Source organism: Equus przewalskii, chromosome 22 (assembly GCF_037783145.1).
Source record: "Equus przewalskii isolate Varuska chromosome 22, EquPr2, whole genome shotgun sequence".
NCBI classification, from domain to species: Eukaryota; Metazoa; Chordata; class Mammalia; order Perissodactyla; family Equidae; genus Equus; species Equus przewalskii.
Window position 1 is genome coordinate 51,866,502 of NC_091852.1, and position 25,176 is coordinate 51,891,677.

Here is a 25,176-nt window from a genome sequence, read left to right on the forward strand (position 1 = left end):
TCCTCTATGACATTCAACACAGCAGCCCCGGCGGCCTCCCTTGCTTCTTCCTGGGTGACGCCGCCTCCCGTGGGCCGTCAGTCTTGCAGATGGAGAGCTCAGCGGTCTCATCCCCTCCATCTCCAGCAGAGCAGATGTATGGTAATGATGTCTCTGGGGTGTTTTTTAGTTTGGTTTTATTTTTTAGCAGCTTTATTGAGATATAATTCACATACCATATGATTCACCCATTCCAGTGTCCGAATCATTGGTTTTTAGTGTATTCTCAGAGCCCCACAATCTAATTTTAGACCATTTGTCACCCCAAGAAGAAAGCTTGCATCCACGGGCACTCACTCCCCGTTTCCCATAGTCTTCCCCCCCACCCCAAGTCCTAACAACCCACTTTATCTCCGCCTCTGCAGAGGTCCCGTTCTAAACATTTTCATATAAACCGAATCATACAATACATGGTCTTGTGGGACCAGCTCCTTTTGCTGAGGTTCATCCACCTTGAATTTCCACCCTTTTCATAGTGGAATAATATTCTAAGGTACGTGTAGACCGCATTCTGCTTATCCGTTCACTGGCTGATGGGCACCTGGGCTGTTTCCACTGTCTGGTTCTTACGAATAATCCTGCCATGAACATTCGTGCACAAGTTTTTCCATAGACGTATGTTTTCAGTTCTCCTGGGCGTATATGTAAGTGGAATTGCTGGACCACATGGTGCGTCTGCACTAACTTTCTACAGACACTCTGAGCCGGCTTTACAAGGCGGCTGCCCCATCTTACGCTCCAGCAGCAGTGTGAAGGCTCGGGCCCCCTCCCATCGCTTGCTGTCAGCCCTCTCTATACCGCGCCCAGGGGCTGGGAAGGGCTCTCGCTGTGGTTCTGATCTGCATTTCCCTGATGACTAACCACGTTGAGCATCTTTTCGTGTGCTTCTTGACCGTTTGGGTATCTTCCTTGGAGAAATGTCTATACAGATCTTTTGCTCTTTTCATTGTGGTAAAATACTCCAAACACAAAATTTACCATCTTCACCACTTTGTGTGAACATTTCAGTAGTAAGTATACTTGTGTTTATGTCATGAAACAGCTCTCCAGAACCTTTTCACACCCGTGAAGCAACAACTCCCCGTTTCTCCTTCCCCAGCCTTGGCAGCCACCACCCCACTTTCCGAGTCTGGGAGCTTCCCGACCTGCTTCTGAAGGTGCCAAGTATCTCTCTGCATCCCCCACCCGCCCACCGGGGCGCCATCCTCTACACACCCTTTCCGCTCTAGTGTGGAGCTCTCCTGGGCACTGACCTCTACTGGAGCGTTTCTCTGACATGACCCAAGACGTCACGGCTGTGTCATTTCAGGATGATTTTATGTCGTCCTTCGGTCATAAGGGCCGTTTCAGTTAACGTCAGATAGCAAGCTGGTCGTTGCCCCTCCCATGGAAGCCTTCAGTCCAAGTCCCACTGGATGTCGCTGGGTGGCGCTCAGGCTTCTGTCATAAGCCCCGGCTCCGCCCCACACAGGCTGTGGCTGTGCAGAATTCGTCCACACCAACGCTCCAGCTCCGAGGGCTCCGGCAGTCTTACCGGTTCCCATCGACGTGTCCAATCAATGTGGCCTGAAGGACAGATGCCGCTGCCTTCCGCTTCACGAAGCTCAGGAGAGGAAATATCCGGCCACCACACAACCGAGCCAAAACGACCCAGCCACTCCACATGCAGCCCGTGCAGACACGCCGGGTTTGTCCAAACTTCCACCTTCCCCCAGCGGCCCCTGTGGCCCACCCTTCAGGGCTTCACCCTCAGGCTTTGGTTTTACAATAACAGGCAGGGGCAGTGTCCCCAGACAGACAACATCCCAGAAAACAGTCAGAGAGGGAGACGCAACTTCTTCACAGAAAGCCTGGTGAAACGTTCCAGTTTTCATCCAGACTTCCGCCTTAGGACCCGTGCGTTCCTGTGGCCTCTCCGTGTGATGGTGGCCTCTGCTGGGACCCCACCAGTAGGTTTGGTTCCACAGGTCACAGGGCTCCGTGTCTCAGAGTCCCAGAAACTCTCCACTCCTGACATTTATTTTTTTTTTTTTAAGAGATGGGCCCTGAGCTAACAGCCGTGGCCAACCTTCCTCTTTTATTTTCTTTTTCTCCAAAGCCCCCCAGTACACGGTTGTATATTCTAGTTGTAGGTCCTTCTGGTTCTGCTACGTGGGACGCCACCCCAGCATGGCCTGACGATGAGTGGTGCTATGTCCGTGCCCAGGATCAGAGCTTGGCAAAACCCTGGGCCGCCCAAGAAGAGCACATGGACTTAAGCACTTGGCCACGGGCCGGCCCCCACCTCTGACATTTCATACTCACATGCGCACAGCTTTGTGTCCCCAGCAGGGACCAGCCAAGGGACACTGGCCCCCCCGTCAATCTTTCTCTTGATTTGATTGTGGGACCATCACCCCGGCGAATGCAGGGCAAGTCCTGTTGCCAACTTTGGCTCAAACCTTTCCAAATTCCCCCAAGCTAGAGTGACACCAGCAGAGGGGCTGCGGGCCTCAGATGTCGAGGGGCAGGAGGGACGCCCTTGGTCCCCTCAGCCTCTGGGAGTGCTGCACAAGGACCTTTGTTCTGATGCTCAATTATTGCCCCATTTCTTAGTAACTAGTTAGGATTCCCACTCGGCTGGCACAAGTCCCAGGATGCTGCCCTCCATCTGTCCCCATTACTTGGGCCCGCAGTCCAGGCTTCGTGGTCCTCTGCTGCTCTGACACACCGTTTTCCTTTGGAAATGGCTCTGAGACCCGAGGCTGCCATTTTGGTCGGGCCAGAATCGGGATCCCCAACACATCCTTCAGTGGGGCTGTGAGACGGGAGGCTGTGGTTCCCACTGGTCACAGAGGAGCTTGGCCCATCTCTTACTTTCATTTGAGCTATTATATACAACAATAGCCAAGGACTGTGTCTTTTGCTCTTTTTTTACTAGTTTGCCTTTCCTCGCGGATCCACTCAGGATCCTCGGGCCTCAGCCCCATGCCCCGCCCTCCACCTGAACCCCGGCCTGGCGTTGGCCGCACTCATCTGGCCTGACACCCACTTCACTCGTGGTGAGATTCCACTGACCCCTTGGGTCATTTCTTGCCTCCACATTCCTATCATCATTGGCTCCAGGAGCGAATAGGGTGGTGTCTGCTCCCTGTCCTGTCTCTGTCCCTCAGGCCCCTCTGTGAACGTCTCACCCACTCCTTTTTCAGGAACCGTCTCTACAGGCCACTCAGATGGGAGGACCCTCCCTCGTTGGGCACACACATCACGTCCCCCAGACTCCAGACATCTACTCACCTTATCCATCCACCGGGTGACCATATGAGTCTGTAAGGCAGAGTCGAACACGGGCCACGTGGCCAGGGTTCCAAGCCAGGTGCTCTGTGACCAAGCTCTCACCACCCGCTTCAACTCCTGCCGAGTGTCCTGTGATGGGGAGGAGGCTTCCCTCTGGACAGATTTGACCTTCCCTCGTGTGGCTGTGCAGGGGCGATTCTGGGGGACGTCTGTGGCCTGCACCTCGACTCTTGGAGGGGCAGCAGTTTATTGGTTGGGACATCCCTTCATGCTCGAGGCTCCGAGACTCCATCTGACAGAGCAAAGCCCTTGATGAGTACACAGGACGGGACTAAATCCACTGACCAAGGAGTTAGATGCCAGGTTAATCCTACCCTTGCTTGGAAACAGCAGCTCTGCCATGGCAACCGCTGCATCGAGCAGCAGGGCCCGCTTACCTGCACTTGCACCCAGGCTAGCGAGGCAGATGACAGCCCCTGGCGGCGGACAAGAGAGAGGGCTTCAGCCAGCAAGAGAGCACGGCTCCAGGCCGGCCTGGTGGCACAGCAGTTAAGTGCACACGGTTCCACTTCTCAGTGGCCCAGAGTTCACCAGTTCGGATCCCGGGTGAGGACATGGCACCACTTGGCAAAAGCCATGCTGTGGTAGGCGACCCACGTATAAAGTAGAGGAAGATGGGCACAGATGTTAGCTCAGGGCCAGTCTTCCTCAGCAAAAAGAGGAGGATTGGCAGTAGTTAGCTCAGGGCTAATCTTCCTCAAAAAAAAAAAAAAAAGCGAGCATGGTTCCGAGCCTGCAGGCCAGCACAGCGGCCCCTGAGACTTTCCCACCCCCAGGCCAGGTCTCCGAGCTCCTGTCTCCAGCGGGGCCTCCTTCCCACAAGCTCCAGCTCCAGCTCTGACGTTGGGAGGCATCGAGCCAGGAACGGCTTCCTCCAGTTAAACCTGGCATTCTCTGGCGCTAATGAATAACAGCATTAACCCTAACAATAGCAAACACTCATAATAGTGTTTACTGTGTGCCTGGCGCCGTTCTTAGAAGTCTGCATATGAGTAATACATTTAATCCCACAGCCTCATGAGGAGGCGATGACGTCTCCATCTCACAGAAGGAGGAGCAGAGGAGAGGCAGGCCGTGAAGGAAGGCGCCGCAGAGCTTCCGTCTAGACGGAGCATCCAACCCCCAGCAGCGCGTCCCGCTCTCTGTTCGCCAAAAGAAAAACACACAGCTTTGAAAGCGTAAAACCAAGAGTTCCAACCAGTGAAAAGCCACCCAGTGCACACGAGGCTGGTGAGAGGACGATGTCCCAGCAGGCACCAGGGCCTGGCCCCTGCAGAAGTCGACATCCCGCGGGGGCACGTCACCGTGCACGGTGAGACCTGTGCACAAAAGGACTGACTGAAAAAAATAGCACAAAACGAGCAATCTTGTAGATGAAACTTGTGGCAAACAGCCTCAGTAAAATATTAGCAAATTTAATTCTAAAGCTGATTGAAATAATAATGAACCATGGCCAAGCAGGATTTATCCCTAAGGAATGCAAGAATACTTCAAATTAGGGCATCTATTCACATAATTCACCACATTAATAAGTCAAAGAAGAAAAACCACATAATTATTTGCAGAGGAGCTAAAATGGCATTTTTAAAAATTCAGATCAATTCCTGATTAAATTTTAAGAACAGTTAGTAAGTGGATATTTTCTTAAGATAAAAAGCGTATCTTAAACCAAAAATAAGTATCAAGCTTGATAGTTAAACACCAGAAACATTCTCCTTATTCTCTGCTATTACTAAACGTTGCTTTACGGTGAGAGAAGAACACAGAGAGGACAACAGTGAAGAGAAGCACACACAGCCATCACTGCGGGAAGCTGGTGCCACGCGTGCCCAGGAAATGCAACGTCGTGGAAGAGCCACTGTAACACGTAAGGTGGCTGGTGACAATCCACGCGCTGAGGGAGCCTCCTTTCTACATATAAATAAAAACCAGCTTGAGGGGGAACAAATAAGGAAGAGCGTTCTCTTTACAAAGGTGACAGCAACAAGCACATGCGCAAAGGAGCAAGACCACACAGGGCTGTGCGGAGAAACTAAAACCGCGCCAGAGGCCGACGCGGACTTGAGTAAAGGCCACCAGGCCCCAGGGCGGGACAGAAGCTCTGACACGGAGGAGTCGGTTCTCGCCAACCCTGTTCTAAATAAAATGTGGAGCCACGTGAAAGCAACAGGTTTCCCTTCTGAACGAGACACTGATGCTTAGCTCGTCGTGGAAAAACTAAATAAATGAGAAAACCCAAGAAAACTCTGAAAATATGAGTTTAAACATTCTGAAAACTAGGAATGCAAACAAGGGAAGAAGCGGCTCTACCAGAAGTTAAGACACATTATAACGATGCAGAAATTAGAACAGTACGATGTGACAAACCGACAAGTGTGCCACCTGGAGAGACCAGGAGGAGACACAAATAGATAGAAATGTGGGCAGAAACACGCGGCCGTGGCCCCACTGCTGACCACCCCCGGGCCCGGCGTCCCTTTCCAGCAGCAGCCTCCTGGCTGCTTGCAGATCTGGCGCCCGCTGTCCCCGTGGAGACAACAGCCGGGCGCTCTCACACTCAGGCGCAGCACGTGACTTGAGTCTGGGCCAGGGAGACGGAGGCAGAATCCCGCGTGTGAATTCTCCTGTGTGGTCCCATGCAGTAGCCATGACCCACATGCAGTCACTTAAACGTAAACGTAAATTAATTAAAATTAAGCATCACTAAAAACTCAGTTGCTGAGTCGCACTAGCCGTATTTCAGGTGCCCAAATACCCACACGTGCCTGGTGTGCATCTCCAGGCCCTGGGTCATCTCTGACTTACCAACAAGTCATTTCTCCAGGTTCCTCTGGCCTGGCACAGGCATGGCAGTGATCTGGGGTCTCACAGGAAGGGACAACACCTGGGGCAGGGCTGGGCCAGGCGAGGCAATGTCAGGAGACACAGGTGCTCAGGGTCCCAGGAGCCAGGCCACCTGGAGCTCCGAGCGTGGTGCCTCGCGGGCCGCACGCCCTGCCTGAGGGAGGAGAGCGCCGGGTGGAGCGAGCAGTGTGCGCAGCCTTGGGACCGCCCCTGGACTGTCACCTGGACAAGAGAAGCCTGTGTTTTTAAGTCACAGGCCAACCCCTTACTAACACCACGGGCGAAAGACGGGTCATTTCCTAAATCGTGACGGGACAATAGCCAGTCAGAAACATGAACACGGGTTACCTTTTTATTCTTTACCAATTCATAACAAGTTCATTACATTCCAACAGAAGTGCTGGAGGCCACATGTACGAGGACACCCGCGGCAGGGCTGTTAGCAGTGAAGTTAAACAAGCTAGTGTTACTAGCTAATGAAAGACTAGCGTGAAGTCCATCGACGCAGGACTGGATAGACAGAGTGTGCCCACACGTGAGCGTGCTCAGTAGACACTAACAAGAAATCAGTACATCAACAGATAGGGAGTATCCACTATGTAGCAGTCCCACAAACCAGACGAATGGAATTTCTGCTCTCAAGGAGCTTACATTCTGGCTGGGGAGAAAGATGATAGATAGACAGATAGATGGATAGATTAGATGATCTATAGCTAGAATGATAGATACAATAGATGATAGATAGCTAGATGATAGACAGATAATAGACAGAGAGAGAGAGAGAGAGATGATAGCTAGCTAGTTAGATAATAGCTAGACAGACAATAGACAGAAAGACAGCTAGAGGGGCCGGCCTGGTGACACAGTGGTTAATTGTGCACGCTCGGCTTCGGCAGCCCGGGGTTCGCCGGTTCGGATCCCGGGTGTGGACATGGCATCTCTTGGCAAGCCATGCTGTGGTAGGCGTCCCACATAGAAAGCAGAGGAAGATGGGCACGGATGTTAGCTCAGGGGCAGTCTTCCTCAGCAAAAGAAAAAGGAAGAAAGAAAGAAAGACAGCTAGACAAGATGGATTGATGACCTCAGAGAAAGGCTTTGATGAAAGTCAAGCACAATAAGGAGCCGGGTACCATTTGTGTAGCAGGTCAGGGAAGACGTCTCTGGGGAGCCGTTTGGGCAGAAAAGAGTCGTTTGAAGGGTGAGTGCTGCAGAGAGATGGAGAGGGCCCCTCCAGGGAGAGGGGCAGGAGGGTGGAGCGAGCGAGTGCAGAGAAACGGAGAGCCGCGGGCGGTCACAGGGAGCGCTTGGACTTTAGTTCAAGGCCTTGAAAGGCAGGGAAACAACACGATCAGATTTCAACATCCAAAGGATCGTTCCAGTTGCTGTGTAGACCACACATCCTAGGAGGTCAGGAGTGGATGCCAGGAGCCTGGCCAGGGAACGACAGTGACCGTCTGATGAGAAGCAGGGGTCTGGAGGAAGGGCTGGTGGTGGACACAGGAGGGGTGGGCGGTTGGAGATGGGAGCCCTGAGGAGCCAGGTGTGGGATGCCAGGGAAAAGCGGGAATTAGAGATGGCGCCTAGTCTTCAGGCCTGAGCAGTGGCAAGACGGGAGAAGCTCTCAATGTACAAACAGGAAGAAATCAGTAATAGACACGGTGAAGGGAGAAATATAGGCTACAGAGGTCAGGACAGGGCGCTGCCGTGCACCTGTGTGTGTGCGTGCGCACATCGGTGTGCAGAGCCGCGAGCAGGGCAGGCCGGTCTATCTCTGTATTCTGACCCAGGCCCCACACGTGGGGAGACCTCAGTCTGTGTGTATTTTAATATTTGGCCAATAAGCAACATCTCCTCTGCGAGGACGTCTCCTCACGGCCTGTGAGCCCGCTGGGTCCCCGGTTCTGAAACGCACCTGTTCATGCCTTTTGCACATTCCCCACTGTCCATTCCTGTCACCTGTGGGAGCTCCGTGGACAATGTGGGGAGGAGCCCAGCGATGGTTTTGGCCACTGCAGCTGTCTTCTCTCTTAGTCACTTGCCCATCAGTCCCGTCACAGAAATATTCACTTTTTATGTAAACCGGAGTCATAAAAGTGCTGTTTATCACCTGTACTTTGGGATTGAGTCTGGAGGCAGCCTGAGACTTTGTAACCTGGAAAGGAAATCGTGCTCTCAGCCCACAGCCCTGCTCCCGCCCCCAGTGCTCTGCATGACCCAGGGCCCCACGTCCACAGCCTCAGGGCCTTTCCAGCCAACGCCACAGCAGTCAGCCCCTCAGCCGGCAGGAGCCGGTGGCAGGTGGAGTGTGGATGGCACCCAGGGTTCATCTCCATGGTGAAGACAGGCCGCTGGGCAGCACGTCAGAGCTGGCAGACGGAGGCGTGTGGCTGGTCCAGGGGGGGGCTGTCATGCAGAAGGTGAGCGGCCTTTTAAAAACATCCTCGTTGAGGCCAGAATTCCCTGGAAATGCTTTAAACTGCTGTGTGCAGCTCTGCAGTCAGAGTCCTGGTGACGAAAGACAGGGAGCCCTGCAGTGACTGCTGAGCGAGCTGCAGGCTCCCTCTCTGCACAGGCTTTCTGCCAGCCCCGGCCTTCTTCTGGGGACGATGGCCCTAAGGCAGGTGTCCCCACCTCCCTCTAAGGACCTGCAGAAAGGTAAGGGCTGTGCCACCCCGGGAGGGCCACCCAGCTTCGCTGAGTTAATCTGAGAAGGTGTTGGAGACCCCTGAGCCTGAAACACTGCACCCAGAGTCCCATCTGAGTCAAACCCTCACCTTCTCAAGGGCTGGCCCATCCTGCCACCCGATGGCTTTGCTCAGCCTGGGGCGTGGAAGTGGCCGGTCAGCGAGCCCAGGAGGCAGCGAGCCATCTGGGAGCCTCCCCCCTTGCAGAGTGTGGACCGCTGCTTCAGGTTGGCCAGGAACTGCTGCCAGCACTGCCCGCCCAGCCTGCCACACACCAAGAGGGATGGGACACCCAGTGAACAGGCTTGGGTACCAGCGAGCCCTCTGCAGTTACTACTATTGCTGTCGTTGTTGTTGGAGGGGCAAGCAGTGGAGGCGGCTAGTCCCAGAGGACCGAGCCTGGGAGGTGGTGAAGCTCCCTGTCTCAGGGCAGGACCCCCCGGACGGCCGCCTCTCTGGGGTCTCCTCAGAGCCCAGCATCTTGGGTTAGCCTAAAGTTAGCCTCCCGCCTCCAGGGAGCGGCTGTTGGTCCTGGTGGCGTCCACGCACTCGCCGTGTTGCCTGCAGGCCGCAATGTCTGCCAGTCCAGCCTGGAGCAGAGGCCCTGTGCTCCCTGTCCCGTACCCCAGAGGCCCCCTCGAGCGGGCAGGGCAGGAGAGCGGGTGGCCTGGAAGGGAAAGAGGCCTCTGAAAGGCTGGCTGGCCCCCTCCTCATTCCTGGGCCGTTTCTGGGTGTCTGGGTTTGCTGGAACTCGGGGTGTGTTATGTGTGAGCAGGCGTCTGTCTGCCCAGCGTGGGGCCCTTTGGGGAGTGAGTGTTGGGCGCTGTGGGCTGAGTCGGGTCTCCTGTCCCTGAAATCCCTATGTTGAAGCCCTGGCCACAGGACCTCAGCATGTGACTGTGTTTGGAGACGCGGCTTTTACAGAGGGCATTGGGTTAAATGAGGTCACACATAGGGGCCCCAATCCAACAGGACTGGGGTCGGCATAAGAAAAGGAGATCAGGAGAGAGACACGCACAGAGGGACGACCGTGTAAGGACACAGGGAGGAGACGGCATCTACACACCAAGAAGGGAGGCCTCACGGGGAACCAGCTCTGCCTGCACCCGCAGCTCAGACGTCCAGCCTCCAGGGCTGGGAGAGAATAGATTTGTGTCGTCTAACCTGCTCCCTGTGTGCTGCTTTCTCACACAGTCTCAGCCGACTGGTGCAGGTGCCAAGAGGCTGAAGGTGGGGACGGGGGCCCTGTGAGCACTGAGTGACCTGCCACCTGGGGCCAGAGGGGCCTGTCTCCTCCCCTGTGGACCGAAGTCCTGGGGGCCCTGGCAGGAGGAGGAGGCACAAGCGTCTTCCCACTGACCAAGTCCTCAGACGGCGTCTGCAGATGAGGCGAGGATGGACAAGCCACAGAAGGGTGTCCTGGCCGGGAGGGATCATGAAGCAGGAGGATGAAGTGCCCCTCCCGTAAATCGCGCTCTCCTCCTGACTCGGGTTCTTTAGCGCAAGGGGACCCTGCTGAGTTTGTTTTCTGGTTTTCGCCGTGGCCCCTGGGTAGGGTGAGGGTTGGGGGCGCATCCGTGACCGTGGCCGGTCGGGGGCTGTTTGGGGACAAGGCCGACGCTCCTCCGGGATCCTGGCAGGCGCCACTGCCCCGATGGTGGGGAAGGAGGAAGAATGTTTCAAGGCCGTTGATTCTGCAAATCAGGATGAACTCTGACAGCAAAGGTGCTTCGTTTACGTGTGTGTGTCTGTTTAATCAATGTCACCCTAACACCATCCTCAGGGCGTAAGCGCCCGGAGATCCTGACACGTGGCCTCCAGGGCCTGAACGTCCCCAAAGGAACTCCGGAGGTGGCTCTGATGCCTACCCGGAAGGGAGCCACCCGAGTCTGCGGTTTCCTGGTTCTCTTCCAAAGCCAGGAGACCAGGGACAAAAGAGGGGCCTCGTCAGGGACACTTCCAGACAAGTCAGCAAAGATGTCGGCCGCAGCTAAAAATGCTGCCTCTCTCCTCCTGTGATCTGGAAGCCTCACAAACCTCTTTCCCATAAAACCTGCTCCATGGAACACGAAAATCCCCACCCCATCCCCTTTTGTCCTGTCAACCTGGGGCTTTCTTTGAGCCAGTCGGTTATATTGATCCTTCCAGGAAAGCCACTCATGAGCCCCACGTGAGGCAGGCCGGCCACGCGCAGGAGGCTCGTGAAGCTGTTCCAGGAAAAGATTGCAGAGCAAAGTGTGCTGGCGGGGCCGGGCCCGGGCACTGGGCGGACTCGCCCTCCATCAGAGCCGGGGCTCTGCAGCACAGAGACACTCTTAAGTGTCTTCCCTCAACGCAGAGACATTCTGTGGTCCAACTCCCAGCAGACGGTCGTTATCAACATGGAGAAATAACGCCACCCCTGGGGACAGCCTCAGACCCGCGCTCCGGGGAAGGGCTGCTGAGATGGTGATTAAGATCTGAGAAAGGCCTCAGGTGAGCAGGTGTCCTTGCAAGTCCTCCAGCTCCATCCGCCGCCCTCACCACCGAGCCCCGACCCTGCCTGAGGTCCCCGTGCTCCCTCCCCAGCCCCCTCACAGACCGTGATGCTGTCATGTTTAACGTCTGCCAGCCCAGATGCTCGAAAGGCACCAGACACTGGACTAGTGAATGAATGAATGAATATCCACAACCTTGCATTAATATGATGCACTTCTCCCCTAAACCAAACATGGTTATTCATAACTAATAAAATCATCAAGACACGTGTGTAAGGAAAGGAAGATAAAGATAATGACCTTCCTGCTTCAGAAAGAAAATAGGAAAGTAAGAAAATGGGGAAGAGAAATGATTTACACCCAATCACTGAGAATGCTGACCCCAAACCACAGGCCTTCACCCCGGGGATCCTATTTGCCTGGAGTAACGAAAGATCTCCTATGTGACAGAGGAAGGAGACCTGGTCTGCGAGGTCCCGAGCCAGCCTTCCCACTGTCGCCCCGGAGCAGATAAAGAATGTCCTCTTTACCCGGTGAACTGCCGCCTCCTCAGCCACAAGGAAGCCTGTGGCCAGCCCAGCTCCCCGGGAGGAGATGCAGCATCAGGACAAGGAGCCACAGCAGCTCTGTGATGAGGAATCGAGAGCGAGGGGCGGGGACAGGGACAAAGCCGAGCGGGCTGCCTGGGGGAGTGGACGGCAGATGCCGGAGGGAGACCCTGGAGGGCAGGTGATCTGGCTGCGGAGCCCTGGCGTGCGGCCCGGACCTCCCCAGTCATTTCTCACGGATGCAGGTGCCAGGGGGAGCTCCTTTTTAACTACTGCCCGTGGGCCTTGTGTTTTGGAGGAGGGACTGTGCCCCAGGGCAGTGGGGTCAGGTGGGTTTCAGGTGGGGTGTAGCAGTGCCACATGATCCCACACAGCCCCCAGCCTGCAGTGGGGCGCCCCAGCCCATGGGGTCAGCACGGTCCGGGGCTCCCATGTGGCATGTGTACCAGGAGGGACACAGCTCCACTTTTTAAGAAGTCTGTGGTTGTGGGTCACACACACACACACACACACGGTTTGTGGACATTCCACCTGCAAGAGATGCCCATCCCTGCCAACAATGCGTGATTTAAAATACCATAATTAGATCTTAAATGTTCTCACCACAAAAAAAGAAACGGTAATGATGTGACGGGATGGAGGCGGGAGCTAAGCTACGGTGCTGATGGGTGCACGATCTCTAAGTCTGTCAGATCATCGAGCCGCACACCTTAAACTCACACAAGGTTATGTGTCAGTTGTACCTCAATAAAGCTGGAAGAAAATACCATAATTAAATGAATATGCCCTCTCTGCTTTGGGGAAGAAAACTGCCTTCCTACATGCTTTATTTCTGGGGCAGATAATGACCGGTTCAGCTCCATCAAACACGTCTTTAGTCAACCGTGGCCTCCGATGATGCTGGGTCTCAGTCTCCCGTGGAGAGAACTCGACTCCTAGAGGAGCCGGCGGCGGACAGAGTGACTGAGCCGCAGAGGCCCCGGTCCCGCTCTAATTAAGCCGACAACGTGGTCTCACCCTGGAGGACTCAACTGTCACATCCCAGGTTTCCCAGAGCAACCCGGGGGCCTTGCATGCTGCCCGCACGGCTCTGCAGACCGGAATGCATGGATTCCTGGGTCCTACAAGCGACAGTGTTGCTCCAGATTCCCAGCTGCCGGACCCAGCGAGCCGGGCGAGTCAGTAGATGGGCACTGGGCTGGAGGTGGGTGTCCAGTATTCCATGATGCCAATCGTCCAGATCAGAATGAAGACGGAAAGGAGTGAGGAGACTGGCCGTGGGGGGCAGGCCGGCCAGCGAGGGAAGAGGCCTGAGGCTGGCACCTGCAAGCGCAAACAGTCCTCTTGCTATTAGCAAAGATTACGTGTGGGCTTCTGTTTACCCGATGGATCAGCTTCTTTTAGGAAATATGGAGGTTTGACATTGAAGACACAAATATATAGCCTTGGAATTTTCATTTCTTTCCAAGATATTATGATGCTATTAAAAATAAACGTGAGGCAGGCTGACCCCATGGCCTAGTGGTTAAGTTCATGCACTCCACTTGGGCAGCCAGGGGTTTGCGGGTTTGGATCCCAGGTGCAGACATACACACTGCTCATCAAGCCATGCTGTGGCAGCATCCCACATACAAAATAGAGGAAGATGGGCACAGATGTTAGCTCAGGGCCAATCTTCTTCAACACAAATAAATAAATAAATAAGTGTGAGGGCTGGCCCCATGACCTAGTGGTTAAGTCTGGCACACTCTGCTTTGGCAGCCTAGGTTCAGTTCCCAGGCACAGACCTACACCACTCGTCCGTGGCCAGGCTGTGCCAGTGCCCCACATACAAAATAGAGGAAGATCAGCAACAGATGTTAGCTCAGACGGAATCTTCCTCAGCAGAAAAAAAAAAAAGAAGTGTGAGAAAAGAAAACAAAGAGAAGAAAAAAATCCCAAGAAGACTCACAATTAAAAACTAGCCCCTTTGAAAAAAAGAACAAGGTGTTTGAGGACAGTACGTCTCGAGTGCTTCACTTCCTTATAAGGGTGCCTGGTTTTCAACGAGCAAGAAGGACCTCAGCAGGCTCCAGAGGGAAACAGGCCTGTTTATTAAAAGATATAGATTCTGCAAGCTTCAGTAATAAAAGCATCTCATTAAAATAAATAGATCTCCAAAAAATGTATCAATACTATACTATTTTACCTGAAGAGCCTGTATAAATACATGTTTTGCATAGATTTTCAACAGCTCAATGTGACCATACTTAAGTCCATGGGGAGAAAGCTACGCCAAGAATAACAAAAATGACCACCAACAAGGCCACGGGGAGGGCCCCACTGCCTGGGCAGCATTTTCTTTCTGCCAGAGCTGAGGGCTTCTGCTCGGAAATAAACTGAACCAGCACCAACAGAGAGGTAACCTGGGCACGCTCCTCTTCTCTTGAGACCCTGCTGTGGCTGCCAGTGCGATGCACACCTTTCCAGGTCCCTGGAGATCCCCCAGTTCAGCCAGAGAAATTCTGAAAGACGTCAGCTGCCTCCACCCAGTTCTGGAAGCAGGCCAGCCCCTGCTCCCGGATCTGCTTGCGCCCTTTGTCAGTGATGATCTCACCGCTCGGTTTCAGGACCACGAGCCTGGGGGTGACCGTGATGTGGTACCTGGTCCTCAGCTCGCTGCAGAGAGAAGAGGGCGGGCCAAGGGTCAGCACTGGACAGGCGGGCTGCCACTCATCGGAGGGGACCAGGGCCCCCGGGGCCAGCTGCGCCTGCAGAGCCTGCACCTCAGCCCTTGGCGCCCTCCTCCCTGGGGGCCCCTCTGTGCCTCCTTTCTCCTCGCGGCCATCGGTCCTAAGCCAGAGCCGCCCCAGAGAGTGTGTGCAGGGACGGACTGTTCTGCACCCGTCTGCCTGATGCCACAGCCACAGCCACATGTGACCCCCGAGCGCTTGAACCGTGGCTGGTGGGCCTGAGGAACCGAGTCTTTGTTTCAGTTAATTTTAATTTAAATCTAAGTAGCCACAGGTGGCTGGTGGCTATCGTATCGTACGGTGCAATTCTAAACCCACAGACAACCCAGTAAATTTACCCCTCCTATGTTTCAAGATGTTGAAAAATAGCGGGTGTGTATAATGGGAGAAGTTGAAATTCCGTGCTTTCTAGATAAACACAAAGCCTTATAGACTTTGTGCACCACAGATTCAAGGACACGCTGACTGACGCTATGGATGAAACGTTTCATGGCTGCTTTCCCCGTCACTTGTGACCCCGTGAGTGACCTTTCACAAAACGGCTCATGTCCCCTTAGGGAGAGGAGCGCCACCTTCTCGGGTGCAGTCCCTGCCACCTTCCCCGCGACAGCACGGCTGAAGAGAGCCCGCGGCCAGCCCGCCAGGGCCTCGGGCATCAGTGACCTGCTGTCCTCACTGTCAGCCTCTGGATCATGAACCTGAGTGGAAGGAAAATGCTCTCGAGACCCTCCTGTCACCAAGTCTCCCGTGACGCCGCCATCGCAGTCTCCCGGCCTCGCGGCAAAGACAAATCCTGGCTCAGGAGAGCCATGCGGCCCCTACACCACAAAGAGAATCCGCCTCGTGTTGGCCCGTCCATGAGACAGGGACAGCACCAGCCGTGTGCTCGGTCACAAAGGGGTCCTACTAAATCTCAAACCACCGCTCGGACACAGGCCACTCAATCCGACCATAAGGCAATGGCGCTGGAAACCAGTAAGAAATAATCTTTTGGAATGAATTTAAAAACCGAAGAGCCATATGTTAGGTGTGAAGTAACGGTGCAGATGACAAACTCATTAAAGCAGAGGAACGTGGCACACACCACGCACCCGGCTGTGGCTACGGGGAGGCACGTCAGGAAGTCGTGGTCCAAACACGCGTATCGGAACCTGAAAGGCCTCCCCGTGGACCAGCTCTGCCTCTAATCCAGGAAGCTGAGAAACAGTGATGCAGCAAACACGAGGCAAGCGGAAAGAAGGCAAAAGATTCAGGACAGAAATCACGGAGACAGGAAATGAAGCAACACGGGGTGAGCCACAAAACCAAACCCGTTCCTGGGAAAGAGGGACACAGCAGAGCTCCAGGGAGACGGAGCGACGACGAGGGAAGAGCGGGCAGCTCAGGGGCCGGGCGGCCCACATGCTGGCCACCGCCGACGCGACCCGCACCCAGGGACACGACAGACGGCCACCATCACTCCTAGAACCTGCGACAACCACAGGGACGGCCCGTCCCCTAAGGAAACACTGCACACGGCCGCCACTCTTGCGGCTCACGGAAGCCGGTCCACGCAGTGTCCACCACCTACTCACGTGGGCAGGAAAAAATAGATCAACTTGTACATGAAAATGCTCGTCCACAGTGAAAAGGACACAAGAGTGACAGCTCTGCTGACACTGCATTTGTAGGACTGACAGTCCCGCAGTGAGACCCAAATCCACGCCGACTGCAGACCAAGGGGACAAACTGTCACCAAGAGGCCACGCAGGTCTAGGAACCAGGCGGGGGGAAAAAGACGAGTCAGGAGACATCCTGCCTGGTGTTGTAAGAATCCTGCACAGCCCCTGAAACAGCTAAGAAACCAGCTTCCTCCAGAGGCATGAAACAAGACATGCAGACAAGAGAAGCCACCCTGACAGCTACCCACACAGCCTGCGCTGCCCGGGCCTGACGCCCCTGTCTGGCAGCGTGGCCTTGGGCTACCACAGAGCCCTCACTGTGGCTGGGGGCGGGGGGGGAGGTTGGGGGTGTGTAAGAAAGGGAGGGGTGGTCCACTGGGGCTTTACCCCCCAGGAGGAGGAGGCCCTGGAGGGCTTGGACAGTGGTGAGGGATCTCCTGGAGGCCCTCACACACTTTCCCCAGCCCCCGGGTCCTGACTTAGCATCTACAACCTGATAAGTCCCAGGCACTGTGGCTGATGCTGGTCCAGGGCCCCACCTCCCAGACCTGTTGTGAGGATGAAATGACTAATACATGTACAGCTTAGCTAAGGGCTTGGCGCATAATAAGTACTGAGTAATTGCTGGCTATTCTTCTTGGTGGGGCAGACCCACCCCCAATTCCAGCTGGGCCAAGTGCCCAGTCAGCATAACCCCTGGCCCTTGGCTACACTAACCAGCACAGGAATGGAAAACTAGCAGACTCAGAACCATGGAGCGCTTGCCTGTGTGCTGGGAAAGAAGAAGGTGTGAGGATGTGCAGCCTGAGACACAGCAGCTGCTCTGCCACCATGAGGAGAGACTGGATTTGCCAGTGGCCACTGGCTGCAGCCTGAGCATGAAGCAGACATGGCAGAAGGCACAGCCATGAAACTGTGTCCTCAGGGGCTTCCTGCCTCCCTCGAGACCAGCTCCTGACCTCTGAGTGTTTCAGTTAAGCTGATCAATAACCTTTATTGTTTAAGCTTTGGTTGCTGTGGTTTTAATCGCTTGCAACATTAAATCAAGCTCTGACACACTTAGGGGGATGAGAGGCAAGGTGGGCTCTGAGGAGCAAGGAAGTGTGGGATAGACACTGGGTTGCTCCAGCTTCAAAGAGTCACCTGCTGTGGGCCCGCAAATCGCCACCATGGCAGCCTCTGCCTGGGGACAGCCGTAACCTTGGAGCCACATGGGAGAGGCACAGAACCACCCCCCTCCCCTGTAGTCATCTCCATCCCTCTGGGCACTGGGTCCAGAGAGAGCAGACCAGGCCTTGGAAAGGAGAGAGCCTCGTTGCTGGGCAGAAGGAAGTCGTGATAACTGAGCATCTTAACCATTTCAGGGAAACTGGAGGGCCCAGCTCCTCCCTGTCCCCGGTGCTGGGGGTTGTTGCAGTGTTCGCTCCCTCCCTTCGCCTAATGCAGCGCGTTCTCGTCCCTGGCACAGCCGCTTCTGGGTTGCCACGGCAACTTCTGGCTCCAGTCTCTTTCCACCTCGGCTCTGGGCAGACTGTTACCAAGCAAATCTCTCTACTTGCTCCAACCGACCATCAAACAAGTGCCCTGCAGGCACCAAGCACTGGACAATTCAGCTTAGGGGCTGAAGAGACCCCCAAACACACACTCCTAACACAGGGGTACGTTGGGCTTGCAGGGGACAGGCCCTCCCGGCCAGACATGCTCCCAGAGTTCCTAGGGGCACAGAGAAGGAGGGGCTGCCAGGCAGAGAAGTGGGGGCTCCAGGGTTGAGGAGATGCAGCATGTATACGACCTTTGGAGGTGGGAAAGTGTGTGGAGTATTCTGGAACTCAGTGGTCAGTAGTCCACTTGGGCCAGAACACAGGTGGAAAGGGCTGGGGTGGGAGATGAGTGAGGTCAAATGCTTGAGGGCAGGAGAAGACATGGATGGAGCCCTGTGGGCAACAGGAACCAGGAGCCCCTGGAGAGCCGGGGTAGGCTCACCGGGACCCAAGACAAGGCTGGTGCAAGAAGGAGAGTACATTAGATGGGAACACCAACGCCAGGGGACCCATTTGAATATTCTAATGGTCCAGGACCTCCAGGAAGGGAGCAGAGCAGCAATGAGTAGAGAAAGAGAAGACTGGAGAGCCGCAGACTCAGCAGATTCCGTGGTTAGGGGGCGTGCTGAGTCAGCAGGCCCAGGAGGAGCTGGACCACAGGCTGGAGAGGGCAGTCAGAGGCCTGGCGGAGGCACCGACTCCACCCACTGAGTCCATGGCTCTGATGGTGCCGCTCTGACCCAAGAAATGAGGCCAAGGCGAGTTGTCTCTTCCATCCAACCCAACCCTGCTGGCCTGGAAATCAAGGTGCTCCATCTGCCTGGCCATGGCCGGGGGCAGTGGTGGGGCCAGAGCAGGCAGGAATGGGCAGGGTCCACTCCAGGTCTCCTTGGGGTCTGCCCAGGTTCCAGAGCCCGAGTGGGTGCTGGTGTTTTGAAGTCACACGTAACATCACCACCCCGCAGGTCTCTCATGCACGCGCACACCCAGGGTCCCACTGGCAAAGCCAGGAGCTGTTGCTTGGTTCTGGGCCATAACAGGGGAAGGTAGTCAGGCAGGACGGCCCCTCCTCTGTGCTGCCTCTCATTCAGGCCGAGAAGGTCGGTCCCCAGTGCAATGGCCTCGAGTTGTGGGGATGGCAGGAATCACTTCTTCTTTGTCTGGAGTGGGGACTGTCTCCGGGTTCCGTGTGGCCGCACTGGAAAGCCACGTCTGCGGGACACTGAGGACATGGGCGGCTCTAGGCATGTTCTTCCCACAGGTGCATGGGCTGCAGGTCGGTCCTGCCTCCAGCCACGCCCGGGGCAACCCCGTGGGGGCTCTGCAGCCATCGCTCCTCCTCAAGAGCCTTGGGGGGATTAGCGTGGCCCAGAGGATGGCGGAGGACGCGTTCTGGCCACTGAGGGGAGACAGCCGGGGCCCCTCACCACGACAGCCCCAGGGGGCCCACGGGGCTCCTGTCCTGGCCCGCCCTCCCCGGCCCAGGCAGAGTGCTGTGTCCTGCATGCATCCCGAATCTCCCAGAAGGCGCCAGATGCATCCTACCCTCTTCAGCTTTCCTTGGTGGAGGCCGGTTCCGTTCTGCTTCAAGATCTGGTTCCAGAAATCCGGGCTGGGAGAAGCAGAATTAGGCCATAGCTCCAAGTGGTCCCACAGAATCCCCTTTCCTAACTCACAAATAGCAATGACAGGGCTAACGAGGTTCAGTACGGACAGGGGTAGGGACAGGAGCTAACTCTCCCAGGAGAAAACCACGCTGGATTCCTTCCAGACCAGGCTGCCTGGGCCCCTGAGCAGCTCAGTGGCTGCGGCGGACTCAGGGGCTTTGAGCAGATAATCCGGGAGCAGAGGGCACCCCGCAAGGCCCTCCCCGACGAGGCTGCACCACGGTCCCCAGAGGGAGCAGCCGGAACAGAAAGATGGATTCTGAGCCAGGAGCCCCAGCCTCTGCGCCTCAGTGGCACATCTGTGAAATGGGGCAACAGACACCAAGTGGTGGACACAACCTTGGACGTGGCTCCAGTCCACGTATCAGCGCAGTCCCCACACGGGTGTGATGCGCGTGATTCTCGGCAATTAGACACAAGGCTGCGGTCACCCCACCAGTGAATCCCAGGGGCGGCTCTGCCCAGGGCCTGAGCTCTCGCCTAATTACCAACACGGCCACTCTGCCACTTTCGGAGCTAAGTGCATTCTTTCAAAAGCTGTGTATAACGTGAGTGCTAAGCAAATCAAAATGCATGTTACAACCACCAGGAGACAAGAGGCTAGAAAGAATCCTTTTGCCAAGTAAATCAGAGTCTTCAGATTTATCACCAATAAGACTTTCCCGGTCTTCTCCCCCCCCCCCCCTTCTCTCTCTTCCCCCTGATGCTCTCCCTCTCCCACCTGCACATCTTCCCTCCTGCCCCCTCCTCTCCTCTCAGCCCCCATATCCTACCTCCCCCTCCGCGTCCTCCCTCCCCCCCTCCCCGGGCCCCTGGCCACAGCCAGTGAAGCGCTAGGGTCACTTTCTAGTTCTTCCTCAAACTCCGAAATCCAACAGAGCTGAGGGTCCCCCACCTCACATCTTTTCTAAAGCAAGGGCGGGCGAGATCTCTTTAGAGAGCAAGGGTTTTGGTCGCCCGACACACGCCGTCCATGAGTCCAGTAACCTGTTTCTTCCTACAGGAGCAGCAGGCGCCTTCACAGTCCAGAGACTCCGGTCACCGCGAGGAGAATGAGACTGCGACGCGGCCAGCACGGGCTCCTCGGCCTGGAGATCCTGCCCCGGCCCCGCACATGGCCCCCGGCCCCCCACATCAACCCCGGCCCCCCGCATCGCCCCAGCTCCGCATCTCGCCCAGCCCCGCACACGGCCCCAGCCCCGCACAGGACCCCAGCCCGGCACATCGCCCACCGCCCCGTACATGACCCCAGCCCCGCGCATCGCCGGCCCAGCACATGGCACCCAGCCCCCCACATCGCCCCAGCCCTGCACTGCTGCTGTGTCACCGGCCGGGGGCCTCCCGCGTCTCCCTCTCCACTCTGCACACCCGCCGGGTCTTCCCTGTGCGTGGGTGGGGGCACCAGGCTGCGTTTCCCAGAGTAGCGTCTGCAGACCGCAGCATCAGCATCACCGGCGCTCTTTAGGAATGCAGATTCCCGGGGCCCCAGACGCACGACGGCAGAGACAAGGTGGACCCGGATCCAGGCTCGCCAGGCCCCCCTGGGGATGCGGATCCCCGTGCCCTCTGCCAGAGCCTCCCTGGGAAGCTGAGGCAGAGACTGATGTACCCGAGAGAGGCCGGAACGGTGGGGTGGGGGCACCAAGGAGCTCGAGACCGCGGGGGAGGCGCGGAGACTCGGCGACGCGCCGCAGCCCCAGCCCGGCCCACTCACTGCCGGTAGGGGTCGTGGAAGGGCAGCGCCAGCCAGGCGCCGTGCAGCTCGCGCATGAAGGCCCACATCTCCCGCGCGCTGCCGTCGGCCGACACGAAGACCACCTCGAAGGGCGCAGGCGGCCGCGCCGCGCCCACCAGCTCCGCGTAGAAGTCGCAGAGCAGCGGCGTGAAGTCACGGCTGGGCGCGCACCGGCCCGCGGCGAAGTACAGCGCCACCACCTTGTTCTGCAGCGCCGCCTCGGCCTCCACCCACGCGCCGTCGCGGGTCACCAGGCGCCGCCCGCCCAGCACGTCCACCATGGCCGGGCGCGAGGACACCTGCGGGGAAAGGCGGCAGCGGTGAGCGCGGGCGCGCAGGGACACCTGTGGAGGACAGTTACCTGCAGGGAAGGAGGGGGTGAGCGCAGGCGCAGGGACACGGGGGCGGTGGCGAGCGCAGGTGGATGGTCACCTGCAGGCGGGCGGCGGTGTCTGGTCTCCCTTAGCACCGCAGAGCGCGCGGGCCTCAGCCTGCGGCTGGGGCAGGGGCGTCCGCACTGCGGGGGAGACACTCACAGGCTCAGGCGACCTCAGATGCGGCGGCGACGACAGCGCAGCACCCGCCGCCGGGGAGCGGAGCCAGCCCGGCCCCTTCCCCCGGGCTCTCCCGGCTGCGCCCTCCCCACGCCCCGCGCTCTCTGCGCCCCGCCCACCGCGCCTCGCCAGGGCCCCCGCCCGCGCTCTCCGCCGCCCCGCGCTCCGCCCCGCCCCGCCCCGCCCCGCCCCGCCCTGCCTGCCACAGGTGTCCTGCGGCCCCGGGAGGGTCAGGGCGGTTGGGCCCGGAGGGGACAGGGACGGCTGGTAGGGAGCCCTGGGCCGCATTCTTTCCGGGGTTTGCTCTGACCCCCTGCGCCCTGGCTGGGAGGGTCCCGGACTCCTGGAAGAAACCGGAGGCGGTTCTTAAAGACTTTTTTCTGGAGAACCAGGGTGTTAATGAGCTAGGCACTGCCGGAGGCCCTGGGAATACGGCAGCGAGAAAAATAGTTCCAGCTCCCTACCCGGGAGGGGAAGGCACTCGCTTGGGGCGCAAAATTCAGGGGAGAGCCAAAACACTCAAGGATCAGGATAAATAGTATTCTAATGCCATATTTTAAAAATTCAAAATTAATGCCCAAAAGTTCATGATGAACAAAATATCCGGCATGTAAATGAGGACGGGGTCCCGCCGGCCCTGGGAGCTGCCCGTACTCCCCTCGCGCCGAGTCCCGGCCGCTCCCTGCCTCGCGGGTCTTACGTTCCACTGGAACCAGAAAACTCGAGGTAAACGAGGAAAGCACAGCGTTGGCGCCCTGGAGAGAAGGGAGGGAAGCGCCGTGGGGTGGGCGGCGAAGGCGGGGTCGCGGGCGGGGGACAGGCAGCCTTCCCGGCCGCCCTGTGGCTCTCAGCTTCGCCGGGACAGACGCGGACGCGCGGATGCGCGCTGCCAGCCCCGGCGCCGGGCTGAGCCAGGCTGAGCCGGGCTGGGCGCACCGCACCCTCTGCGCCCAAGCGCCCTGCCGACCGCGCCTCGCTGACTCCAGGAAGACTAGGGGAATTTATAGGAGGACCTGAGAACAAAGCTGAGAGGGGCTGTGAGCAGTATAAATCTTGCATGGGGCGGTCCCTGGCTTTTGTTAAATCTCGGAAACAAGACGAATGGAATGTAGGTAAACTCTAAATACCATCAAGACTGTACTTTGATCCCTTTGGCCTTTTTTCTTTTATCACAACAGCAAGCCAAGGAGAGAACATTCCTTAATACTCCGGGGGGGAGGGGGCGCCCATTCCTGGGAGAGCAGCCCACCCAGGGGACCGGGCAGCCCTCTAGGGGGAGATCCTGGGGAGAGCAGCGGGCAGGCACCCCTCCCACCCAGAGACCCTGCTCCTGCGGGGCTCGGAGGGAGTACGTGTGTGTAAGGAGGAGACCTGGCCCTCAAGAGCCCTCGAGCGCGTGCACGGCCGTGCACACTGGCACAGATCAGCTTGTTCACTAGCTCCACGACTCACCAGCGTGCTCAGCCAGTCTTCAAGGGGCTTCCCGGGGCCCTTCCAGTCGCATTAGCTAACTACATCAGCAATGACCCCATTTCCAAATAAGGTCACCTTCAGAGGTTTTGGGGTCAAGATGCCAGCACATCTTTGCTGGGGGCACACAATTCAGCCCCTAACTCAAGGCTGAGGACAGTTCCTTCACGGAGCAGAGCTGGGAGACCTCACAGGAGAGCGGCCAAGGAGGGGGGGCGGGGGAGGGCTCCTTGGGCTGGGGAGAGGGGATGGCATCTCGGTCCAGCTGCAGTGGACGTTTCTCAGGAGCGTGGATGCAGATCCCAGAGCAGGCGGGACTGTGCCAGTTTGTGGAGGGCCCTGGACGCCTGGTCTGTGTCACGATGACAGTGTTTATTCAGTGCTATGTGCAGGGTGTCATGTTAGGTGAGTTACCTATTTTATGTCTTGTTAGTCCTCAAAAAAGGCCCACAAAGTATTGTAGGAACGGAATAATATGTTGTGTAGCTCCTCTCTTTGAACAAAGAAATGGTGAAATCAGAAATGTAGACTTTGGTTTTATTAAAAATGAGAAATGATGAAGCCCAGAAGTGCTTTCCTTGTTCAGGTTCTGTGGCTTCGTGCTGCTAACCCCATTCTCCCTGCCTCGCACCTCCACGTTTCCTTTCCGACTCTTTCTGGAATGATCTTTGTCTCCCTGATACAAAAGGAATAAGAAAAACCCCTGCCTGGTGCTGCCCCTCTTCCTGACTTTGAATGCTAAGTGAGGATGTGACGCCTGGCGCTTCTGCAACCATCTTGAGACTGAGGAAAAGGCCAAGAGAATTTCTGAGATCTCTGCCTCAACCTCTCACATCACTGAGCCACAGAACCCAAATCAGCAATTACCTGTCTCCAGAGAGCTTACAAGAAAAAGAAACCCCTGTTTCAGCAGTTTTCAAAGTATTCTGCAGAACCCTGGGTGACCCAAGATCCTTTCAGATGGCTTGCAGGGTCGAAATTATTATGTTTTATGTATTATGTTTTCATAATAACACCATGATGGAATTTGCCTTCTTCACTGTGTGGACATTCTCCCTGCTGTGCAAAAGCAGCTGTGGCTAAAACCACAGGGACGACCTGAATCAAGCCGGGGCACCAGATGATGCTTCGCAGTGGCTGTGTGCTCCACTTACGTGCATTCACAGGAGCAAAGCCCATTCCATTTAGGAATGTTTGTGACGGCGCTGTCAGAGTGATGAATTTTATTAACTCTCAAACCTTGGCTGCAAGGCTTCTCCATCTTCTGTGCAACAAAACGGAAGTTTGCATAAGGCCCTCTGCTGCGCACCCAAAAGCGGGGGCTTTCTGGAGGAAAAGCACTTGTGCAACTGTTTGAGTTGCAAGCTGAACTAGCCACTTTTTCATGGAACATCATTTCTTCTTGAAAGAACAACTGGCAGACAAATTATGAACATTTAGACGTGGGTCTCTGGCAGACATTTTCTCAGAAATGAATAAATCAAGGCTGTCAATTCAAGAGAAAAACACTGATATTACTTCTTGCCTGTGAAGCCATGCAATTTTTCAAGCAAACACTAAAATGTTGAGGGGCCAGCCTGGTGGCGTAGTGGTTAAGTTCTCACCCTCTGCTTTGGTGGCCCAGAATTTGCAGGTTTGGTTCTTGGGCGCGAACCTACACACTGCTTACCAAGCCATGCTGTGGTAGGCGTCCCATGTATAAAATAGAGGAAGATGGGCACGGATGTTAGCTCAGGGCCAATCTCCCTCACCAAAAAAAATAAAATAAAATAAAAATTTGAAAAGCTTATACCCAGACCATGAGCTCAAAAATTTCCCAATACTTAAAGACTTCTCTTGAGAGCTTGGTGGTGATATTAACAAATGTGACATGTTTCATGTTGTATAA

The 25,176-nt window shown here is 56.2% G+C and overlaps 1 protein-coding gene across 3 annotated transcripts in view; it reads right to left on the reverse strand.

Annotated features, from left to right (window-relative positions):
- NXNL2 (nucleoredoxin like 2) overlaps nt 1-21,925 on the reverse strand; it is a 40,290-nt gene extending 18,365 nt beyond the window's left edge. The window contains exons 1-3 of one of the 3 annotated variants that reach the window (XM_070589826.1): nt 21,801-21,925; nt 21,244-21,563; nt 13,999-14,586 (exon numbers count right to left, since the gene is read on the reverse strand). In XM_070589826.1, coding sequence (XP_070445927.1) covers nt 14,418-14,586; nt 21,244-21,545 — 471 coding nt within the window. In that variant the 5' untranslated portion in view covers nt 21,546-21,563; nt 21,801-21,925 and the 3' untranslated portion in view covers nt 13,999-14,417. Of the gene's footprint in view, nt 1-13,998; nt 14,587-21,243; nt 21,564-21,696 lie in introns of those variants that run through there. The other 2 variants (XM_070589825.1, XR_011531372.1) reach the window with 2 other exon arrangements.
- Nucleotides 21,926-25,176: the final 3,251 nt, after the last annotated feature.